This window comes from Gopherus flavomarginatus, chromosome 8 (genome assembly GCF_025201925.1).
Source record: "Gopherus flavomarginatus isolate rGopFla2 chromosome 8, rGopFla2.mat.asm, whole genome shotgun sequence".
Lineage (NCBI taxonomy): Eukaryota > Metazoa > Chordata > Testudines > Testudinidae > Gopherus > Gopherus flavomarginatus.
Genome location: NC_066624.1, coordinates 89,561,918 through 89,581,232, shown reverse-complemented (window position 1 = coordinate 89,581,232; position 19,315 = coordinate 89,561,918). Strand labels below are relative to the sequence as shown.

At 44.5% G+C, this 19,315-nt stretch overlaps 1 protein-coding gene across 1 annotated transcript in view; it reads left to right on the top strand.

The window, feature by feature from the left end:
* Positions 1–19,315, top strand: part of PLCH1 (phospholipase C eta 1) — a 201,824-nt gene that overhangs the window by 166,694 nt on the left and 15,815 nt on the right. The window contains exons 14-19 of the mRNA XM_050966208.1: positions 10,990–11,061; positions 13,608–13,702; positions 14,460–14,557; positions 17,827–18,006; positions 18,106–18,213; positions 19,067–19,191. Coding sequence (XP_050822165.1) covers positions 10,990–11,061; positions 13,608–13,702; positions 14,460–14,557; positions 17,827–18,006; positions 18,106–18,213; positions 19,067–19,191 — 678 coding nt within the window. The remainder of the gene's footprint in view (positions 1–10,989; positions 11,062–13,607; positions 13,703–14,459; positions 14,558–17,826; positions 18,007–18,105; positions 18,214–19,066; positions 19,192–19,315) is intronic.

Here is a 19,315-nt window from a genome sequence, read left to right as displayed (position 1 = left end):
CCTGTCTGAAGCCTTGCGGTGCTTGACTATGGCTTTTAGGAGTGATTTTTGGTCCTTTTGTCAGCTCAGAGCTCAGCAATGCAATAACAAGCTAAAATATCTGGAGGTTTAACTGATATCAAATGTTGACCTGCATAGGAGAGAAACAATTGTAAACAAGAATTAAACTTTTATGTTTTGGTAATTCAGTAACTCTTTAGCTAGCTCCATTATACTTAAGGGTTTGTCATTATAAAGCTAATTTCTAATCATTTTCATCTGATTGTCGTACCTGAAAGGTATCTACTGAGAAGATTTTTCCATTTGCTTTTGTTTTATTATACAAATCTCATTCCCCTTAATTGCAGCTATCCAAGTGTCACTCATTTCCCCATAGCATTACCATGTTTTCAAAAACAGAGTACATTACATCACAAGTTTATGCCTTGTCCTCGAGTTAATATCACATAATAGAAGAGGAGCATGGTGTAATGGTTAGATAACAGAACTAGCAGTCAGGAAATCTACATTCTATTCCTAGATAGTCCACAAAACATAAGCCCTGATTCTGTGGTCAGATATGAAAAATGGACCTCAAAACTCGTGTAACTCTCCTTAGGGAATAATACAGTGGTGTGATGGGAAAGAGGCATTTCTTGGGAGGCATAGAGCCAGTGTAATGGTCCTGCACCACCTGCCACCTTGCAGGACACAGTGTAGGGGCATGCATGAGGCAGAAAGGAACAGGGCAGGAAAGAGAGGGGGTCTGACTGGCGTCCACTGTACTTATGCACTACAATTTTGGCATGGTAGATGACCCACAGGGAGCTGTTCAAAGCCGTCATAAATTAGAGCAGCCTCTGAGGTGCTCTAATTTAGGCCAGGGTCCAGGTATGCCCAGCTCAGCACAGAAGGCCAGAGGTACAATGGTGGCAGGCAGACAGCCACCTTTGCTCTGCCATTCCTAGGCTGCACCTTTCAAGGGGTGCAGGTCAGACACAGGGCCTTATGGTGTAATGTTAGTCAAACCACTAAAAGAAATACTATCAACCTGAAGTCTAGTCACTTTTTAAGAAATGAATTGAAAGCAGTTCAAGAAATTGCTTTTGTCTCTGAGTTCAGTTTTTGAGGTTTTCCAACCATGTTTTCTTACATTTTGTTGTTTTTTCATCTTCCCTCTGCTATGTCAAAGGTCCTTTAGAGATCAAATGCTGTCAAGTGAGATTTTTAAAAAGTTAAATTTCCATGTCTATAAAATGTGTTTAATAACATCCCCTTATTCTACAAGGGATTTATGAGTCTTAATCCATTAATGTTTGCAAAGTTCTTGCAGATCCTTAGCTGCAACTTGCTTCAGAATTATGAGGGATTGTTATTAATAACCTATGTTGAATCTGTATCTACTTCAAAAACTATGTATAAATAGACTTAGAACATGAAAAATAGTCTGTCCAGAGGAAAAATAGCTGAGGTCTTTTGACCTTTTCTTTTTGGCCTGGCACAACTTTCTGTAAACTTTTCCTTGAGTTGCCATAATCTGTTAATTTACTGGAAAGAAAGAACACACTGAACTGTGTGTCTAATTGCAGTCTGAGGCAGCTGGTCACTTATGAAGGCTAACCACTGTAATGGAAAGTACTAGCTGTACTGAGTCTGTATAAACTCCAGAATTTGTATTTTTGGCATAGGAACCACAACATAACTATAAAAGCAGAAAGATTTCAACAAAAGTGGTCCTTACCTTCTAGTACCACTGATTCCTTGTGCTTACTGTCATGGTCCCCCCCCCCCCCCCCCCGTGGCTTTGCGCACTATCCTTTTAGTTTTGGAGATATGAGTTCAAATCCTGTTCAGGCCACAAATGAAAACGATCACCAGGATCCCAAGTGGACATTTGTTTGCATCAGAGAAGCCCTTAACATTTGCTTGTCCTTGTTCAGGAAAGGCCTTGGACTGGAAAACAAGGCTACTAGTAGAAGTCAAAAAACAAAACAAAATTATTAGAAATGAGTCTTTATTTGAATAACAAGAACATCCACAAGTACATTGGATAGTGTGAAAATAAGGGATATATAAACAATCATGTTTCAGGACATGGATAGTATAAAAAGAAGATATATGTAAACAATCATGGAAACTACTAACTGCTGTGGTTAGAAAAGTATGTGCACAGTTTTCTGTCTCAGGAGTTTTATACCTTCCTCTGAAATATCTGGTACTGGCCATTGCTGGAAACCATATATTGGACTAGGTGGACCACAAACCTGTTCCACTGTGGCATTTCATACATTCCTATGTGTTGCACAGCAGGACTGAAGTGCATTGGCCAAGCTGTCCTGAGAGCCCTCTCCCGTACTATTATCTGGATCTAGCCAGTCCTACTAGTTCCTTAATTCTAAAAGTGCCACATTCAAACAAAATAATGGAAAGAAAACTCATAAATAATGTGTGTATTTGTACAGATGTCAGTTACCTGGCAATAAGTGTAATGACTTCTGCTAGGAAATGGAATCGACAACTAACAATGAGGAAAAAGTATTGAGAAGATCAGCAGAAGCTCTAAGACTTTTGACACTAGGTCTACTACTAGTTTTGACTTTGCAGATTTGACACTGTCCACTGCTATACTGTTATCTAAAATAACTCAGCTAAGAGTTTCTTCTACATACGCCTTGCAACTTACGCTAGAAATAAATGTATGAAAATGATGCATACAATTAGCAACTTTGCCTGGAGCCAAGAAAAATATCAGATGCCCCTAATATTTTGGTAATTAAAAATATGTCCCGACCTGTAACTGCAGATTGAATAACTGAAACTATTTGTATCAGAAGGGTAGCCATGTTAGCCTGGATCTGTAAAAGCAGTAAAGAGTCCTGTGGCACCTAATAGACTAATAGACGTATTGGAGCATGAGCTTTCGTGGGTGAAACTATCTGGATTCACATTGTGAAATGTTGGGGGAATATTTTTCAATACCTTTAGGTTTCTCTTCAGCTCTTCAGACAGATGAAGGGATGTGTTTTTCCAACCACAAAACTGAATACTGCCAGTGATCATCAAATTGATGTCCCAGAGGATATTTCTATACAAGTGAAACTCAGGTGGCCTAACAAACTGCATCTGTCCCTTTTTTTCAGCTTTTAATATGTCCTTTACCTACACTTTTAAATGCTGCAGGATTTTTTTTTTTGGTCCACCTGGATTCCATTCCTTATGATTCCAATTCGACTCCTGAGTCATCTTGCTGATTCATCTCTTCCTTTTGCTAAAGGGACCCCACAACCCTGCTGTTACCTCATTAAAACATGAAACTATTGCTTGCAAATGGCCCCATTACTGGGGTCTTCAAAAAGCATTAGCCTCTAGATAATGTAACATATGTGTTGCCTGCTCACCTGGGTAATAATTGTTTCAGAGGCTGCTTGAGAAACAAGACAGTCCACAAGCATGTTAGCCTGAGTAAAATTAACTATGTAATGAATTACCTAACCAGTCAGAATCCTCTGAATTTACTGATAACTATGGAGTTGCTAAATCAAGAACATTCTTTGTGATTTAGGAAAACTCAAAAAATCTAAAAATCTGTTAGGACAGATTTTAATCTCCTTTATAGGACCTATTTCTGCAGTGCTTTGCAGCTTGTATCTTCATGCACACCTGTGCAAAGTGCATGCACTGTGGCTGTAAAATTGTACCATATCAGAATTATGCACTCACTTACTCTGGTGGTAAGATTTTAAACCCACTTTTCGTTCACTTTGCAGAAGTGTATATGGTGACGCAAGCTGCTGAGGGCTTGGCTACACTTGAGAGTTACAGCACTGGTGGTGGCTTTACAGCGCTGTAACTTACTCCCCGTCCACACTGGCAAGGCACATACAGCGCTGTATCTCCCTGGCTACAGCACTGCATGTACTCCACCTCGATGAGAGGAATAAAGAGAAGAGCACGGGGTGCCAGTGTAAACAGTGATTAATCTTATTACGCTGTAACCGACCTCCAGAACCTTCCCATAATGCTTTTAAGTAAAGATAACACTCTTTGTTTTGTTGTGATGCCTCTCTTTGTTTTGTTGTGCACTCCGGGCTCCAGGAGCTGTTTATTTAAAAAACAAACACAGCTACTGTTTGCTTGAGCAGAGGCAGGCAGGGGGATCCCTTTGGAATGTCCACAGCTAGTGTTTGCTTGAGGAGAGAAGCAGCACCGTGGGCGGGGAGTGGGGGTTCGTTTCGGAGCAGCTGCTTATCTGCTCTGTTAGGAAAAAAACAAAGAAGGCTATTTGCATTTAGTGAATGAGAGAGGGGTGGGGGAAGGGGTCGGAACCTGCAAGGCAGGGAGCTGACACAGTGTCAGCTCCAAAAATCCACTCTCTCTGTCTCCCCCACGCTCCCTGTCACACCCCACCCCACCCCCCTCTTTTGAAAAGCACATTGCAGCCACTTGAATGCTGGGATAGCTGCCCATAATGCACCACTCCCAACACCGCTGCAAATGCTGCAAATGTGGCCACACTGCAGCGCTGGTAGCTGTCAGTGTGGCCACACTGCAGCGCTTTTCCTACACAACTGTACGAAGACAGCTTTACCTCCCAGCGCTGTACAGCTGCAAGTGTAGCGAAACCCTAAAGCAGAGACAACCAAGTTAATTTTCTTCTTCGAGTGATTGCTCATGTGTATTCCACAATAGGTGTGTGTGCTCACCACATACACCAGTGTCAGAAGTTTTTCCCCAAGCAGTACCTGTAGGGCAGTGCCCTAGTGATTCCTGGAGTGGTGCCTCCATGGTGCAGTATAAGGGGTGCTGTGCGCTCCCCCCACCCTCAATTCCTTCTTGCTGCCAGTGAAGGTGCTTCAGAACTGCTTTGCTTCAGTTTTGCTGTAGCTTGTCCCCAGAACTCGTGTTCATTCAGTGTATGTGATCAGTAGTTAGTACTCGATTAGTTTTAGTTTAGTTTAGCTAGTGTGCCCAGGCCAGGGCGTTTCCTGCGCCCCGAGTTTTAAGTTGTGCGACACTTGTAGGCACGCGAAGCCAGTGAGTGATCTGCACACGGACTGTCTACGCTGTTTGGGTAAAACTCATCTCAGCGATCACTGTAAGATTTGCAAGTCAGTGTCTCTCTTGGTCCAAGACCTGCTACTGTTATAGATCATGCTGTGGCCTTCTGTACTCGGAGCATCTATTTGTATGGTGTCCTTCTGAATCCACTAATTCTATGTGATTCTTCATCTATTCACAGCAAGCAATTGATGATGAAGTGATAGCAATAATTAGGAAAATGGCATTAGGTGGAGGACAGAGGCATATTTTTGTCTGTTAAAAGAAAAGCAGAGAGAAATTTAGAATCTCTTCTATTTTAATCATTAAAATGGCGTTTATCACGTTCAGTCTGTAAAAAGAGGTTCTTCTTCGAGTGGTTGTTCATGTCCATTCAAAGTAGGTGTGCGCGCGCCGCGTACACGCCAGTCGGAAGATTTTCCCCTAGCAGCGTCCGTAGGGTCGGCCTGGGCGCCCCCTGGAGTGGCGCCACCACGGCGCCCTATAAAGGGGCCCATCGATCCTCCACCCCTCAGTTCCTTCTTACCACCGGTGACGGCTAGCTGGAACCTCTCTTGCGTAGCATTTTGGCAGTGTCCTACCATTACCGTTTAGTCCGTTTATTCAGTTATTTTTTTAGTTAGTTAGATAGATCTTTGTATATAGTTTTCGTAGTTGGGGGGTTCCCCCCCCCAGAGTCTTCGTCGCTCGCTGGGGCATGCCCGGGTCCCTCAGGTTCAAACTCTGCGAGAACTGTGGGAAATTCATGCCCAAGAGTGACGCGCACTCTGCGTGTTTGAGGTGCCTCGGAGAGAGCCACCAAAAGGACCTGTGCTCTATCTGTAGAGGCTTCCGCCTGCAAGCTCTTAAGGGCAGGGCTGAAAGACTTAGAGTGCTCCTGATGGAGGCAGCCCTACAACCACCCTCGGATCCAGAACCGGCCGAGGCAGGGCCCAGCACGTCGCCCTCGGTGCGAAGGGCCCAGGCACCGGCATCAGGACTTAGGGCCCAGCCCAAGTCGTCGAAAACCTGGCACCGGACAGAGTCGGGTCATAGGAAGTCAGCCTCAGTGCGGCACCGCTCACCTTCACCGGTGCCCGCCAAGAGAAGGAAGCCGGTGAGGGATCGGTCACCCCACCAGGATCCGAGGCCGACGCCGTCCGCAGGTGTAAGCGGACAGGCTGGGCTGCAGCCCTCGGCGGTTCCGTCGACTCCCACACTGCAGAGAGGGCGGTCGAGTCTGGACCAGCCTAATTCCCTGGACCTCAGCGGAGACATACGCCCCCCGTCAACGCCGGAGGCGTTCGAGGCGGCCTCAGGCCTAATGGGTCTCCTGGCACCAGCCTCCCCACATCATAGGGAGTTGCCTACTGTGGCCTGTCCACCAGTGCAATCTAGAGGCAAGCTGGCCATGCTGTCACCTCCCTCCCAGCACTGCGCTGTGAAGGCGGCACAGGACTAGATGAGAGGCTCCCCGCCGCCTTGGCACTGCTCTCCTTCGGCACCGGGTGCTGCTTCCCCCAGGTCCTCATACTCAGAGACCTCAGACTCAGAGGCAGACTCCTATCGCTCCAGATGGTCGCGGAGCAGGAGATTGGTGTCGGGGGTGAGCCACCAACGTTACCTGCAGTGGCAGTGACAATGGCAGCCGCCTGCGCAGTGGCTGTTTTGGACTCCCTGGGCCTACCATCAGTCGGTAGGCCAGGCGTTTGGCCCTCGATCACGGTCGGCTTCGGTGTCCTCGACATCGGTGGCCCCAGCGCAGCTGTCTCCCCCACCGGCACCATCGCCGGGCAGGGCTGTGCCATCGTCAAGTTCAGCACCCCCTAACCAGGCAGCGGCACCGGCAACGGCTTTCGTTCGGGCTCCGCCGGCACCGCATGATACACCAAGTTGCTCACTGGCAAACCCGGTACCAGCTGCGGTGCCGCATTTAGACTCGGAACTGGCACCGCAACCTCAATACCGTGTGCCGCAGGACCCTGAGGGGCTCATGCACCGAAGGAAGGGCTGCTCCATGTAATCTCCTCATCCTCCTCCCTGGACGAGGCGGTCTCGAGCACGGCTGCGGGACTGGCCCTAGAGGACACTTGAATCCTCCAGCAGTTGCTTCGGTGAGCAGCTCAAAGCCTCACAATCCAAGCGGAGGAGATTGAAGTGGATGCGGACCCTGTAGTGGACATTCTGGCCCTCTCAGGGCCATCCAAGGGTGGCCCTCCCGCTGATAAAGACTATAGCTGATACGTCCCACACCCTATGGCAAACACAAGCCTCATTGGCCCCTACCGCCAAGAGGACGGAGTGGCGCTACTTCGTCCCCTCTAAAGGGCATGAACACCTGTACACCCACCCTTCCCCGGACTCCCTGGTAGTAGATGCGGCTAACCAGTGGGAGCGTCAAGAGTTTCAGGGGTCAACACCGAAGAGCAGGGACACAAAAAGGCTTGAGCTCCTTGGTAGAAAGGTATACTCCACGGGGGGACTCCAAGTCCGCATTGCCAATCAACAGGCAATAGTAAGCCGATATGGCCACAACATGTGTTTGGCCATGTTGAAGTTTGCGGAGCTCCTTCCCCAGGACTCGAGATCAAAGTTTTTGGCTCTAGTGGAGGAGGGCAAAGTGATCTCTCGAGCCTCCCTCCAGGCTGCCTTAGATGTGGCGGACTCAGCCTCGCGCACCCTGGCCACAGGCCTGGTCATAGAATCATAGAATATCAGCACTGGAAGGGACCTCAGGAGGTCATCTAGTCCAACTCCCTGCTCAAAGCAGGGCCAATCCCCAAACAGATTTTTGCCCCGATCCCTAAATGGCCCCCTCAAGGATTGAACTCACAACCCTAGGTTTAACAGGCCAATGCTCAAACCACTGAGCTATCCCTCCCCCCAAAGGGGGAGCCTGGCTTCAGGTCTTGGGCCTGCCCTACGAGGTCCAGCAGATGATTCAGGACCTCTCCTTTGAAGGGCAGACGCTGTTTTCGGAGAAAACGGACAAATGTCTCCATAGCTTAAAGGACTCGAGGGCCACGCTTCGCTCGCTGGGCTTGCATACCCTCGTGACCCAGCACAGACAGTTTAGGCCGCAGGCGGCCCGTTGCCCATACCAGCCACAGACTCGCCAGGAGCTGGGGCGCAGGCGGGGCAGAAATGGCAGGAGGTGTCACAAGCGCCACCCCTCCGGCCAGGCGTCTGGCCAATCGAGACCACCATCTGGGCCTAGACCATCTGGTACAGTCGAAGGTGACCTATCAGTCGAGACTCTGGATCCTTCCACCCCTACCTTTGGGTCACGTCTGTCCCACTTCTACCATGCCTGGTCCCGAATTACGTCGGACAAATGGGTGCTCCGCATGGTAGAGAGGGGATATTCTATCCAGTTCTCCTCCCTTCCACCCCACCAGCCTCCCTCCCCATCCCTCTTCAGGGGCCCTTCTCACGAGCAACTTCTAATTCAAGAATTAAAGTCCCTCACAGAGGCAGGGACAGTAGAGGAAGTCCCTCGGGAGCTCAGGGACAAAGGCTTCCACTCCCAGTATTTTCTCATACCGAAGGCAAAAGGGGACCTGAGACCCATCCTAGACTTGCGTCGGCTGAACAAGTTTGTGAGGAAACTCAAGTTCCGCATGGTCTCCCTGTCCTCGATTATCCCCTCCTTGGATCCAGGAGCTTGGTATGCTGCCCTCGACTTAAAGGACGCCTATTTCCACAATGCCATAATTCCACGGCACAGTCGGTATCTCAGGTTCATCGTGGCCGACATCCATCTGCAGTTCACAGTGCTCCTGTTCGGCCTGTCAGCTGCTCCCAGGGTCTTCACGAAGTGCATGGCGGTCGTGGCGGCCTTCCTGCGGAGGCACGGCATCCAGGTATTCCCCTACCTGGACGACTGGCTCATAAAGGGCCACTCCAAGGAGCAGGTAGAGACCCAGGTGTGCTTCATCAGGTGGACCTTTCTCGATCTTGGCCTCCTCTTGAACAAAGCCAAATCCACCCTGTCTCCGACGCAAGGAATAGAATTCATAGGAGTGGTTCTGGACTCCACACACGCCAAAGCATATCTGCCAGAGTCCAGGTTCCATGCAATTTCCGAGCTCATCCTCGGACTGCACCATGCCCCGGTCACCTCGGCACGAGTTTGCCTCCGGCTGCTGGGCCACATGGCGGCATGCACCTATGTGGTGGTCCATGCCAGACTCCGGCTTCGCCTGCTGCAGTCCTGGTTGGCGACAGTTTATCGCCCGGGCAGGGACCCTCTGGACTCAGTGGTGTCCGTTCCCCACTTGGTGCTGAGCTCACTACGGTGGTGGCTCAACCCACGGGAAGTCTGCATAGGTGTCCCCTTTGCTGCCCCGCAGCCCTCCCTCTCCCTGGTGACAGACGCCTCGGATCGAGGTTGGGGAGCGCACCTGGGATGCCTCAGGATGCAGGGCTTGTGGTTGCTGGAGGACCTCGAATTGCATATCAATGTCAGGGAGCTGAGAGCAGTCCACCTGGCATGTTTGACCTTCCAGTCTCACCTGGCCGGCAGGTGTGTTTCAGTCCTTTCGGACAACACGGCGGCAGTCTTTTATATCAACAAACAGGGGGGTGCACGCTCCTCTCCCCTCTGCAGGGAAGCCCTCGTACTGTGGGATTTCTGCGTTCATAATGCCACTCACCTGACGGCATTCTGTCTTCCGAGGGAGCAGAACGGTTTGGCGGACACCCTCAGCCGCTCGTTCCAGGGTCATGAGTGGTCCCTCCGATGGGATGTGGTGTGCTGTCAACTAGGGCCACCTACCTGGCTAAATGGAGGCGCTTCTTCATATGGTCGGATCAGCGGGGTCTCGACCCGCTGGGGGTACCAATTCCAGTTGTCCTTGACTATTTGCTTCACCTAAGACAACTGGGCCTCTCCCTTTCCTCCTTTCGTGTTCACTTGGCAGCCATATCCGCTTTTCATCCGGGAGAGGGCAGTGCCTCAGTGTTTGCGAACCCGCTGGTTGGGCGTTTCCTCAAGGGTATGGACAGGCTTTTCCCGCATGTGCGTCAGCTGACCCCTGCTTGGGACCTGAATCTGGTCCTCTCCGTCCTATCGGGGTCTCCCTTCGAGCCTCTGGCTTTGTGCTCCCTGCTGTACCTGTCGTACAAGACTGCCTTCCTAGTGGTGATAACCTTGGCCGACGGGTGTCGGAGCTTCGAGCGTTAACATCTGAGCCCCTGTATACAGTCTTCTACAAGGACAAGGTCCAACTTAGACCTCATCCGGCTTTCCTACCCAAGGTCGTTTCACAGTTCCACATGGGCCAAGATATCTTTCTCCCGGTGTTTTATCTGAAACCACATGCCTCCAGTGAAGAGCGGAGGCTACACTCCCTGGATGTCCGGAGGGCTTTGGCTTTTTACACAGACCGTACCAAGCCATTCAGATGCTCAACCCAGCTCTTCATCACAGTGGCAGAAAGGATGAAGGGGCTCCTGGTCTCCTCTCGAAGAACAACAGTTACTAAAAGGTGAGTAACCGTTTTTTTCTTCAGCTAGCCTGAATAAAGATGATGTTGCTGATTTCACATTATCAAAATACATTTATGGGAAAGAGACTCTCCTTCTATTCTTGTTTTCTGGTCTTCAGTTAGGTTTAAAATGCTGCTGCGTTACTACTTGAATATTTTCGCTACCATCACGCATTGCCAAGTCATTAATAGTATAAAGAAGCAAAAAAAATCCTGTATTACAGATGCAGATTTGAATTTACATCCAAAGCTAAGTATTTTGGGTTTAGACTTCAACAGCCTCACTTTCGCTCTTATTCCCCCTGTATAATTATTATATTATCTTAATAGCAGTGTCACATTCAAGAATGCATATTAGTGTGAAAAATAACTAATTTTTAACTAATCTTTTTAAAGATTGTAGCAAACTTAAAAAAATAACAAAAGAAAGACACTTCCTAAGGTGGCTTGAAAATATGTTCATTGTGCATTTTTCTTTGTACAGAACCGAGACACAAAAGAAAGTGGGAAGAAATCCCATAGCCGCTCATTAATGGGCAATTTTGGGAAATACAAGGTAGGTGGAACTGCAGTGTCTCAAATCTGTGTCTGTCTAAGGGTTAATAAAAAAGGTTACTCAAGACCTTGGCAGAACCAGGCCCTATACTTCCGTTTTGTAAAAGTGTAATTTTTCCTGACTTTTAATTGCATTTCAGATAATATCTGAATTTTTGTGGAGTTGCATGATCTGATTCTTTAATCTGTTATACCAGTTTTATGTCAGCATAACTCCATTTAATCATGCTGGTTTAATTCAAATGAAATCAGTGAAGTTACGCTAGTGTGGAAGAGGTATAATGGAGAAGAGAATCAAGCCTCCTATTTGTAATTAGATCATCAAACTGCACTGGTTTAAAACTAGTAGGTTTTTGTTGTTGTTGCTTTAGCTAAGTGCACATGTTCACAGTCTTTGTCTTTCAGGGATCTAAAAGGTAAGCAATAAGAAATTCTATCCATTCAATACACAGGTGATTTCTGCAAGTAACATACACACAAATGGGCATTAACGCATTGGAATCCCATATACACCAATGAGATAATAAATGCTCTGTACTGGGATGCCAGATAAAGAAATCAGTTGCTAAAAAACTGAAATTACTGGCTACACTGAGTGGAAAATATTTTAATAATTTAATCACTTTAACTAATTATTCTAATTGGATATAGCCAGTTGGATGCCCCATTTACTTCAAATTTTTGCTGAAATAATAAGACAGAGTATTATATTTTTAATGACTATTGCAGACAGACCAAGACAGACTTAGAATAACTTAACCCTTAGAACACTGTCATTTTCCAGGCTGGCAGCCAAAAGGATGCTTAGTATGATATATAGTAGTAATATTCTTCACACATACAGATACCTCCAAATGAGACTCTCAAAATGCTAAGCAGACATTAATGAATTCTCACAACAAAACAGTATGCTGGATAACTTTAAGTGGATACTCTGTGAAAGAGGGTAAACTGAGGCACAGGGGGTTGAGGTCAATATTTTTAAATATTAGTACCTAAAATTACTCACCTAAATCTAAATTTAGGCTCCTAAATAAATGGCCTAATTGGAAGCAGTGTGTGCATAGCCCCTGTGAAAACCAGGATACTTATTCAAGTGTATTAAATGTAAATGCTTTGAAATTTTGGAACTTTGGAAATCAGAGTGAAGTAACTACATCAGGTTCACTCAGTGAGTCATTGACAGAACTGTAAGTGGAATTCAGGAGTCCAGACTCCCAGGCCCCTCGATGTAAAACTAAACAGCATAGATAATCTCCAAAAGGGTTGATTATTCTATTTCAGCACTGAGGACAGCAGGATCAACTCAGTTATGGTCTCTATTAGTATACCGTATTAAATGAAATAAAATATGTGAAGTTCAGATGGAATGTAGTAGGATTAATCTGCGAGAGAAAGGAAAAGGACTTCTCACTTCGCAGTAGCCGCCTCTTAATACTGAGAGGGGAAATTAAAGAGCTCTTTGAACTGCAGTCATAATGTCCCTGAATATGTAAGAATGTTGAAATCAAAGGTTGGAGAGCCTACACTGTAGAAAAGATATTTTCAGTAAACTGGCTACTTGTTGGCATCACAAAATCTACAGTTGGCAATCATTATTGCTATTTAAAAGAGAGATGCTTATGAAAAGAGAATTCTTTTGAAATGTTAGCCTTTTTATTGTAGATAGAAATTGTACTGTGTGTTGTATGGAATTAGAATCTTTTGATCCTGTCATCTACTGTATGGCTCATAAAACAGAAACAAACTTTAAGATGTTTGAAAATTTTGCTTAGAGACTGTTTGTTCAATTCTTTGGGAATGTATTTGTTAATCTTCTCTTATAAATGGCACAGTCATAGCTGGAAGCAATTCATTTTGTATTTGTGTTACTGTCTGTTAAAGATCTTTTGCTGTTATTAAGTATACTATGGTACATTAGAAATCCAATATGACCAATACAAGTTTAGTGGAAACAGCAGTTATGATTTTGGTTTTATTACAGGCCAAATGTTGGCTCTCCTCATTTTTATCTCCCACCTATAATCTGTCCGCTCATTAGGCTTTGCAAAAAGCACATGTGCAGGTTATTTGTACCAAAAGTATCGTGCAAGTGAAGGAGGAGTGTAGCGTGATAGTGGGTCCAAAGGTGAGGTGGGATTCACGTGGATGATGTCTATAAACCCTGTCCCAGATTGCCGCACTGCTGTTTCATCCATGGAGCGCCTGTGGGGCGTGAAGACCTTAGATTTTTTGAGAGTAAAAATCAAGGCACAATTGCTGACCCCACAGATCCCACCTTGGCCATCTTTTATCCTGTATTTGCAGAGTTGCCAGCAAGAATGTAGCACCATGTGCTCTGATACATTACACTGAGACAGTAAGACGATGGCCTTTGCCTATTGTGAATCAAACCCAGATCGGTTATTTTTTTTAATCATAGAAATGAGATATATAAAATACCAGTCAGGTCACCTTGTGCACCTTTGAGGCACCTTAAACTCCATTTAATGTCAGTAAAGTGTTGTGAATTTACATGGCAGATGGATTCATTGATTTCCCCAACAGAAAGCTGTCAAATCAAGGTCCAAATCTCATAGCACATCTGATGATGAAGAAAGTCAACAAAATTCTTCTGGAAAAGAAACTGGGCAGTTGTACAGGTCAGAAATCCCAACAATTTTTGGCGTCGTTGAAAAAGAGAGAGATTTTGCCATTAAATGTCCATATTGTGCTTTATGCCATCTCAGTTCTCAATAGCAAATCCGTTGTGTCGCCTGCATTGTTGAAATGTATTTGCTTAAAATCCCAACACTGAGTTACATGGCGTTTCAGTGAAATACAAATAATAATTACTCTCAAAATGAATAGAAATGGTGCAGCAATACTTGCTAGTGAAAAAAAGCCAGAATCAATTTTGCATGAAAATAGACTGAATAAAAGCACATCTCAGCCTCTCCCAGTTCATTACAGCTGAGAATGGAATAAATGCATTTTCAAGTATGCATTTATTGCATTTAAAATGTCTCTTTTGCTGATATTTTTTCTAAAGCTGGCTGCCCATCTTGTTTTTGTTAGTATAAGAGAATATCTAGAATGTATATGTTTGTGTGAGAGAAAGACACACAGAGAGAGAGAGAGAGAGAGAGAGAGAGAAACGGGTTTGGAATGAACCATAATCTTAGAGATTGCCCCAAATCCTGTTTAGTAAGCCTGTTGTTTTTCCTTTATTTCTTGCTATTTAAACTTGTCTTTCAGTTAGGAAACAGCTATAGTTATATAGTATAAATGGATATAACAGTGCTCAGCTGTGAATTAATTTTTTGAAAAGGACAGAATTACAGAGGAGAGATTTAAAGAACTGGTAAACCTTAAAAATAAAAATCTGATTTGTTTTTAATATATAATGTTACTCAACAGGTTGGGCCGCCGGAGAAAAACCATGAAGCTGTGCCGTGCTCTTTCTGATTTAGTGGTGTACACAAACTCTGTGGCAGCGCAAGATATAGTAGATGATGGTGAGACTGTGAATGTAGATTTTACTTATATAAGTGTTATTTCACTTGATTATATATTTGGGTGGGACACATAGCTGTGGTCTTAAGTTTCCTCTATTTTCAGAGAACTTATAAAAGTTGACCAGGTCGCTCATCAGTTATCACCTATCTTAATCCATGAAGAAAGATAGTATAACACAGTGGTGTGCAACCTGAAGTCCATCAGGGTAATCTGATGGTGGGCTGCAAGACAGTTTGTTTATATTGACCATCCACAGGCACAGCCGCCTGCAGCTCCCAGTGGCCGGGGTTCACCTTTTCCAGCCAATAGGAGCTGTGATAAGCCGCGGCCAGCACGTCCCTGTGGCCCACGCCACTTCCCACAGCTCCCATTGGCCGGGAACGGTGAACCACGGCCACTGAGACCCTCGAGTGGCCGTGTCTGCGGACCATCAATGTAAACAAACTGCCTTGCGGCCCACCAGTGGATTACCTGATGGGCCACAGACTATAGGTTACGCACCACTGGTATGACACCATCCTTTTCTTCCCCAGGGAAATGCGCCCTCCTACATTTCTTCAGTTTCCTTGTGAGTTTCATAATTTAGTAATACTCCCTCTGTGTGATTCTGGGAAGGCAGACTCTTCCAGGAGAAGCTTGTATGGTCTTACTGTATTATGAAATTTATCTTAGCTTTTATCATAACAGTATGCTACTATTATTTAATATTAATATTATGTAATGCCCAGAGGTCCAGTTGGAATCAAGATGTCATTATGCTAGGTGCTGTATAGAGGTACACATGGTCTCTGGCCCAAAGAGCTTACTGTTGTTTTACTAGACAAGGTAAAAATAGAAATTGACAGGGCTAAGATGGAATTAGAAGAGCGGATAGCCAAAGATGTAAAAACAAAGAAGAAATTCTATGTCAGCTTGTATGGGAATATATGGGCTTTTGGACTACCAGTGAGTAAATGGAGTAATTAAGGAGGATAAAGGCATCGCAGAGAAGCTCAGGCCCAGAAATCTAAAAGTGACTAGTAGTTTTGGGTGAATTTTGGGTCTGATATTCAGATGCTGAATGCTCAGTGTTTTCTGAAAATCAGGCCCCTTTAGAGTTTCTCATGTTGGGCATCTCCACCTAGGATATTGTGCTTAGTCTTGGTCACTATAGCTCAGAAAAAGACAAAAATGCTCAGAGGAAAGATTTCTACATTAAAAAAAGATTGAAAAGACTGGATCTCTTTAGAGAGAAGATGAATAAGCAGAGGTGTGATTGATATAGAGGTGGGAGACTGGGTGCTGCAATTTACCCTTTCACACAAAACAAGGACTTGAGTACATATGGTGAAACTGAAGGACAATAGATACAAGACTGATTAAAGAAAATACTTCACACATTGCCTAATAAACTAGAGGAACTCATTGCCGCAAGATGTCATTGAGGCCAAGAGCTTAATAGCATTTTTACTAGGATTAGATGTTTATATGAGTAATAAGAACATGCACAGTTTCAACAATAGGCTATACATTTTTATAGGGGAACTAAACCTTCATGATTTAGGGCACAAGACAACAACTAACTAATAGGGCTTGGAAGAAACTTGTCTTGTGACTAGATTATTCCAACAATTGCTACTACAGGCTTTTGGCACCTTCTTCTGACGTATCTGATACTGGCCATTGTCAGAGGTCTAGCTGTGGATCACAGATCTAGTTTTACAGATCAGTTCCTCAGTTCCTAAGTGCTGAAAGTGAACACTTGTTCTTTTAAAAAATATAAATGCTTTTCTATTAGCTGCAAACATTTCTTGATTTCTGTAGGAATTTTTACTGCCTTTTTCAACTCTCCCAGAATAGTAATATAAGCAAAGACTAATTATGCCAAGGAGCAGCTTTAAATATCTGAAAGTGAAAGATACTCCTCAGGGGCTCTGTTTAATTAGAGTATTTGTCTCTATCTGTCAAGTATCAGAGGGGTAGCCGTGTTAGTCTGGATCTGTAAAAGCAGCAGAGAGTCCTGTGGCACCTTATAGACTAATAGACGTATTGGAGCATGAGCTTTCGTGGGTGAATACCCACTTCGTCGGATGCATGTATTCACCCACGAAAGCTCATGCTCCAATACGTCTGGTAGTCTGTAAGGTGCCACAGGACTCTTCGCTGCTGTCTCTATATGGAAGATAGAAAAAACAAATTCAAGTGCAAGGGTTATTTCTGCTTAAAAAAGTACTGTGCAGAGAATTATGAACCTACATTTAAAAGCACTTCAGCCATAAAGACAAGCTATATAAGAGTGCAGGACAATGCCTACTGACTTAGGGAAAAGTGAGACTCAGGGTAATGTTTTAGGCCCCAAATGAGAACCCAAGCTTTCATGCAAATATTTCCTCTAGTGGAATGAATGGAGGAGACTGTGGATTGCACAGGAGTTCTCCTCCCGTGGATCTTGGGGATCCACGGGGAAGGGTATCCTGAGACCCATAGAGGAAGGAGGTGACTTTCTGTGGGGCTGAACTGATTACTCTCTCCCCCTTGCTACAAGGCTTCAGCTAGATTTTAGCTATGCTGTCATTGTCTGAGTCCCCTGTAGCTTCTCAGCAACAGTTCTGGCTGAGGCTTTCCAGGATTCGATGCATTTTCAATTTGCATTGATTCCTGCCTGGTTTTCCACATAAGCCTGGAAAGCAGGAGGCCGAGCAAGGGACAGTCCTGCAAATGGAAGTTGATGCGTTGGTCCATTCTGTCCCATTCCAGCCCTTGCCCCAATCCCTATAGAGGAAAGACGTAGTGGCACACACTTGCAGGTGAGGTAGGGCAAGGTTACAGAAAGAGCATAACAGCAAGGCAGTGCTATTCTGAGGTCTATGTGATCTATCCTTCCAGGGTAGTGTGGAAGAGGATTGTCAAAGCCCAAGGGGATTTGCAGGCTGTCAAGAGGTAGCTGAAAGATGTCCTGGGTATATGGAGGTAGGATGAGGGAGAACCTAATCATAGGTATGGAAAGAGTTCATTATATAACAGCTTTATTGAACTCAACACAGTTTAGGACTATTGCCTAATGGGAATTAGCAATTACATTGTATATTTCTTCCACTTGATCTCCAGCTGTAAGAGTAAAGCAAGCATGATATGATGGTCTGTGAATCTAGACTAACTCCACTAATGTGAGTCCAAATTATTCTAGATATACACCAGTGTAATTGACCTGTAAATATAGCAATTTATCTCACAGTTGTTATTCTTGGTTTTCTTTTTCTTTTCTTTTTTTTTAACTAAAAACACATAGGGACTATGGGAAATGTGTTATCATTCAGTGAAACAAGGGCCCACCAGATAGTGCAGCAGAAGTCTGAGCAATTTATACTTTACAACCAGAAACAGCTCACCAGAATCTATCCATCTGCATATCGGATTGACTCCAGCAATTTCAACCCCTTACCATACTGGAATGCTGGTTGCCAACTGGGTAGGTGTTTTATGTATGTAATGTTTTCACATGGGCTTTATATTAAATGCAAGTTACAGTTACACTTATCAATGATTCCTAAATCTCTTAATTCAACAGTGGCATTAAACTACCAGTCTGATGGGCGCATGATGCAGGTTAATCAAGCAAAGTTCAGGATGAATGGCAACTGTGGGTATGTCCTCAAACCTCAGCAGATGTGCAAAGGTAATGTCATACCACACGTTTATTATTATTATTATTATTATTATTATTATTATTATAGCAGTTATTTTAGAAAATGACTTTTGCAGTCAGTTTTCCATTATTTTGCATTTAGAGCTAAATATCTAGAATAAAACAAGGAATTAAAACAAGAACTTGCGTGGGAGCTTTTTGACACGTATATAAAATAATTAGCTTGGTTTGCATCTGACTTTTTAAATGATTAATGAAAGGCACATTTGCAGTGTTTGCTATAAACCTTAACAAAATGACTGCAAGCTTTCTGAATATGCAATTACCATGATATGATCTCTCAGAGTTAATCTAGGTAAGTTATTAGCACCCCGTCTTGTGATATTCTGGGTCTCTCCTACAAAGTGTAGACCAGCCTGAGCAACTTGGGAGGTGAAGTTGCTTAACACCCCATAGCAGTCAGCTTTTGCAGCCTGATCTGTCACTGAAATCAATGGACATCCTAGTATTTCTGGAACAGGAGTCAGTGATCCACATGCTCATACAGTGAGCACATTTCTATTTTTTTAGGGTTTTGGTTTTGCCACCATCATTTTAAAATCACCTTAGTTCTTTGAACCAGTTTAACACTGGAACTGGTAGGATCATTCTCGTAAAATGGGCCTGAGCCTATGTAGTTAGAGATCCTTGAATGAGCCTTCTGTATCAGGGCGAATGTCATTTGTAGAAATTAAGATATAGACAGGAGGCCCAGTCAAGCATGTGATTATATGATGTTATTTATTCTATGCATTCGGGAGGGTAGAAGTTCTTTTTTTTTTCTCCTGTATAGGATTTCTAATATTAAGGGTTTTATTTTTTCTCATTCTCTGCAAACCTCTAGGTACATTCAACCCTTATTCCAGTGATCCACTTCCTGCCAACCCTAAAAAGCATCTTATTCTCAAAGTCATCAGTGGACAGCAACTACCCAAGCCTCCAGATTCAGTATTAGGAGACAGAGGGGAGGTAAAGTAGTCTGAGTGATACTAAATACTTTTTTTCACTATAACTGTCATAGAATGCCTGGGAGTGACATGGCAGCATTTGTCCTAATGAGAGCTTTTCTCCTAAATTAAAATATGCCAGTAAT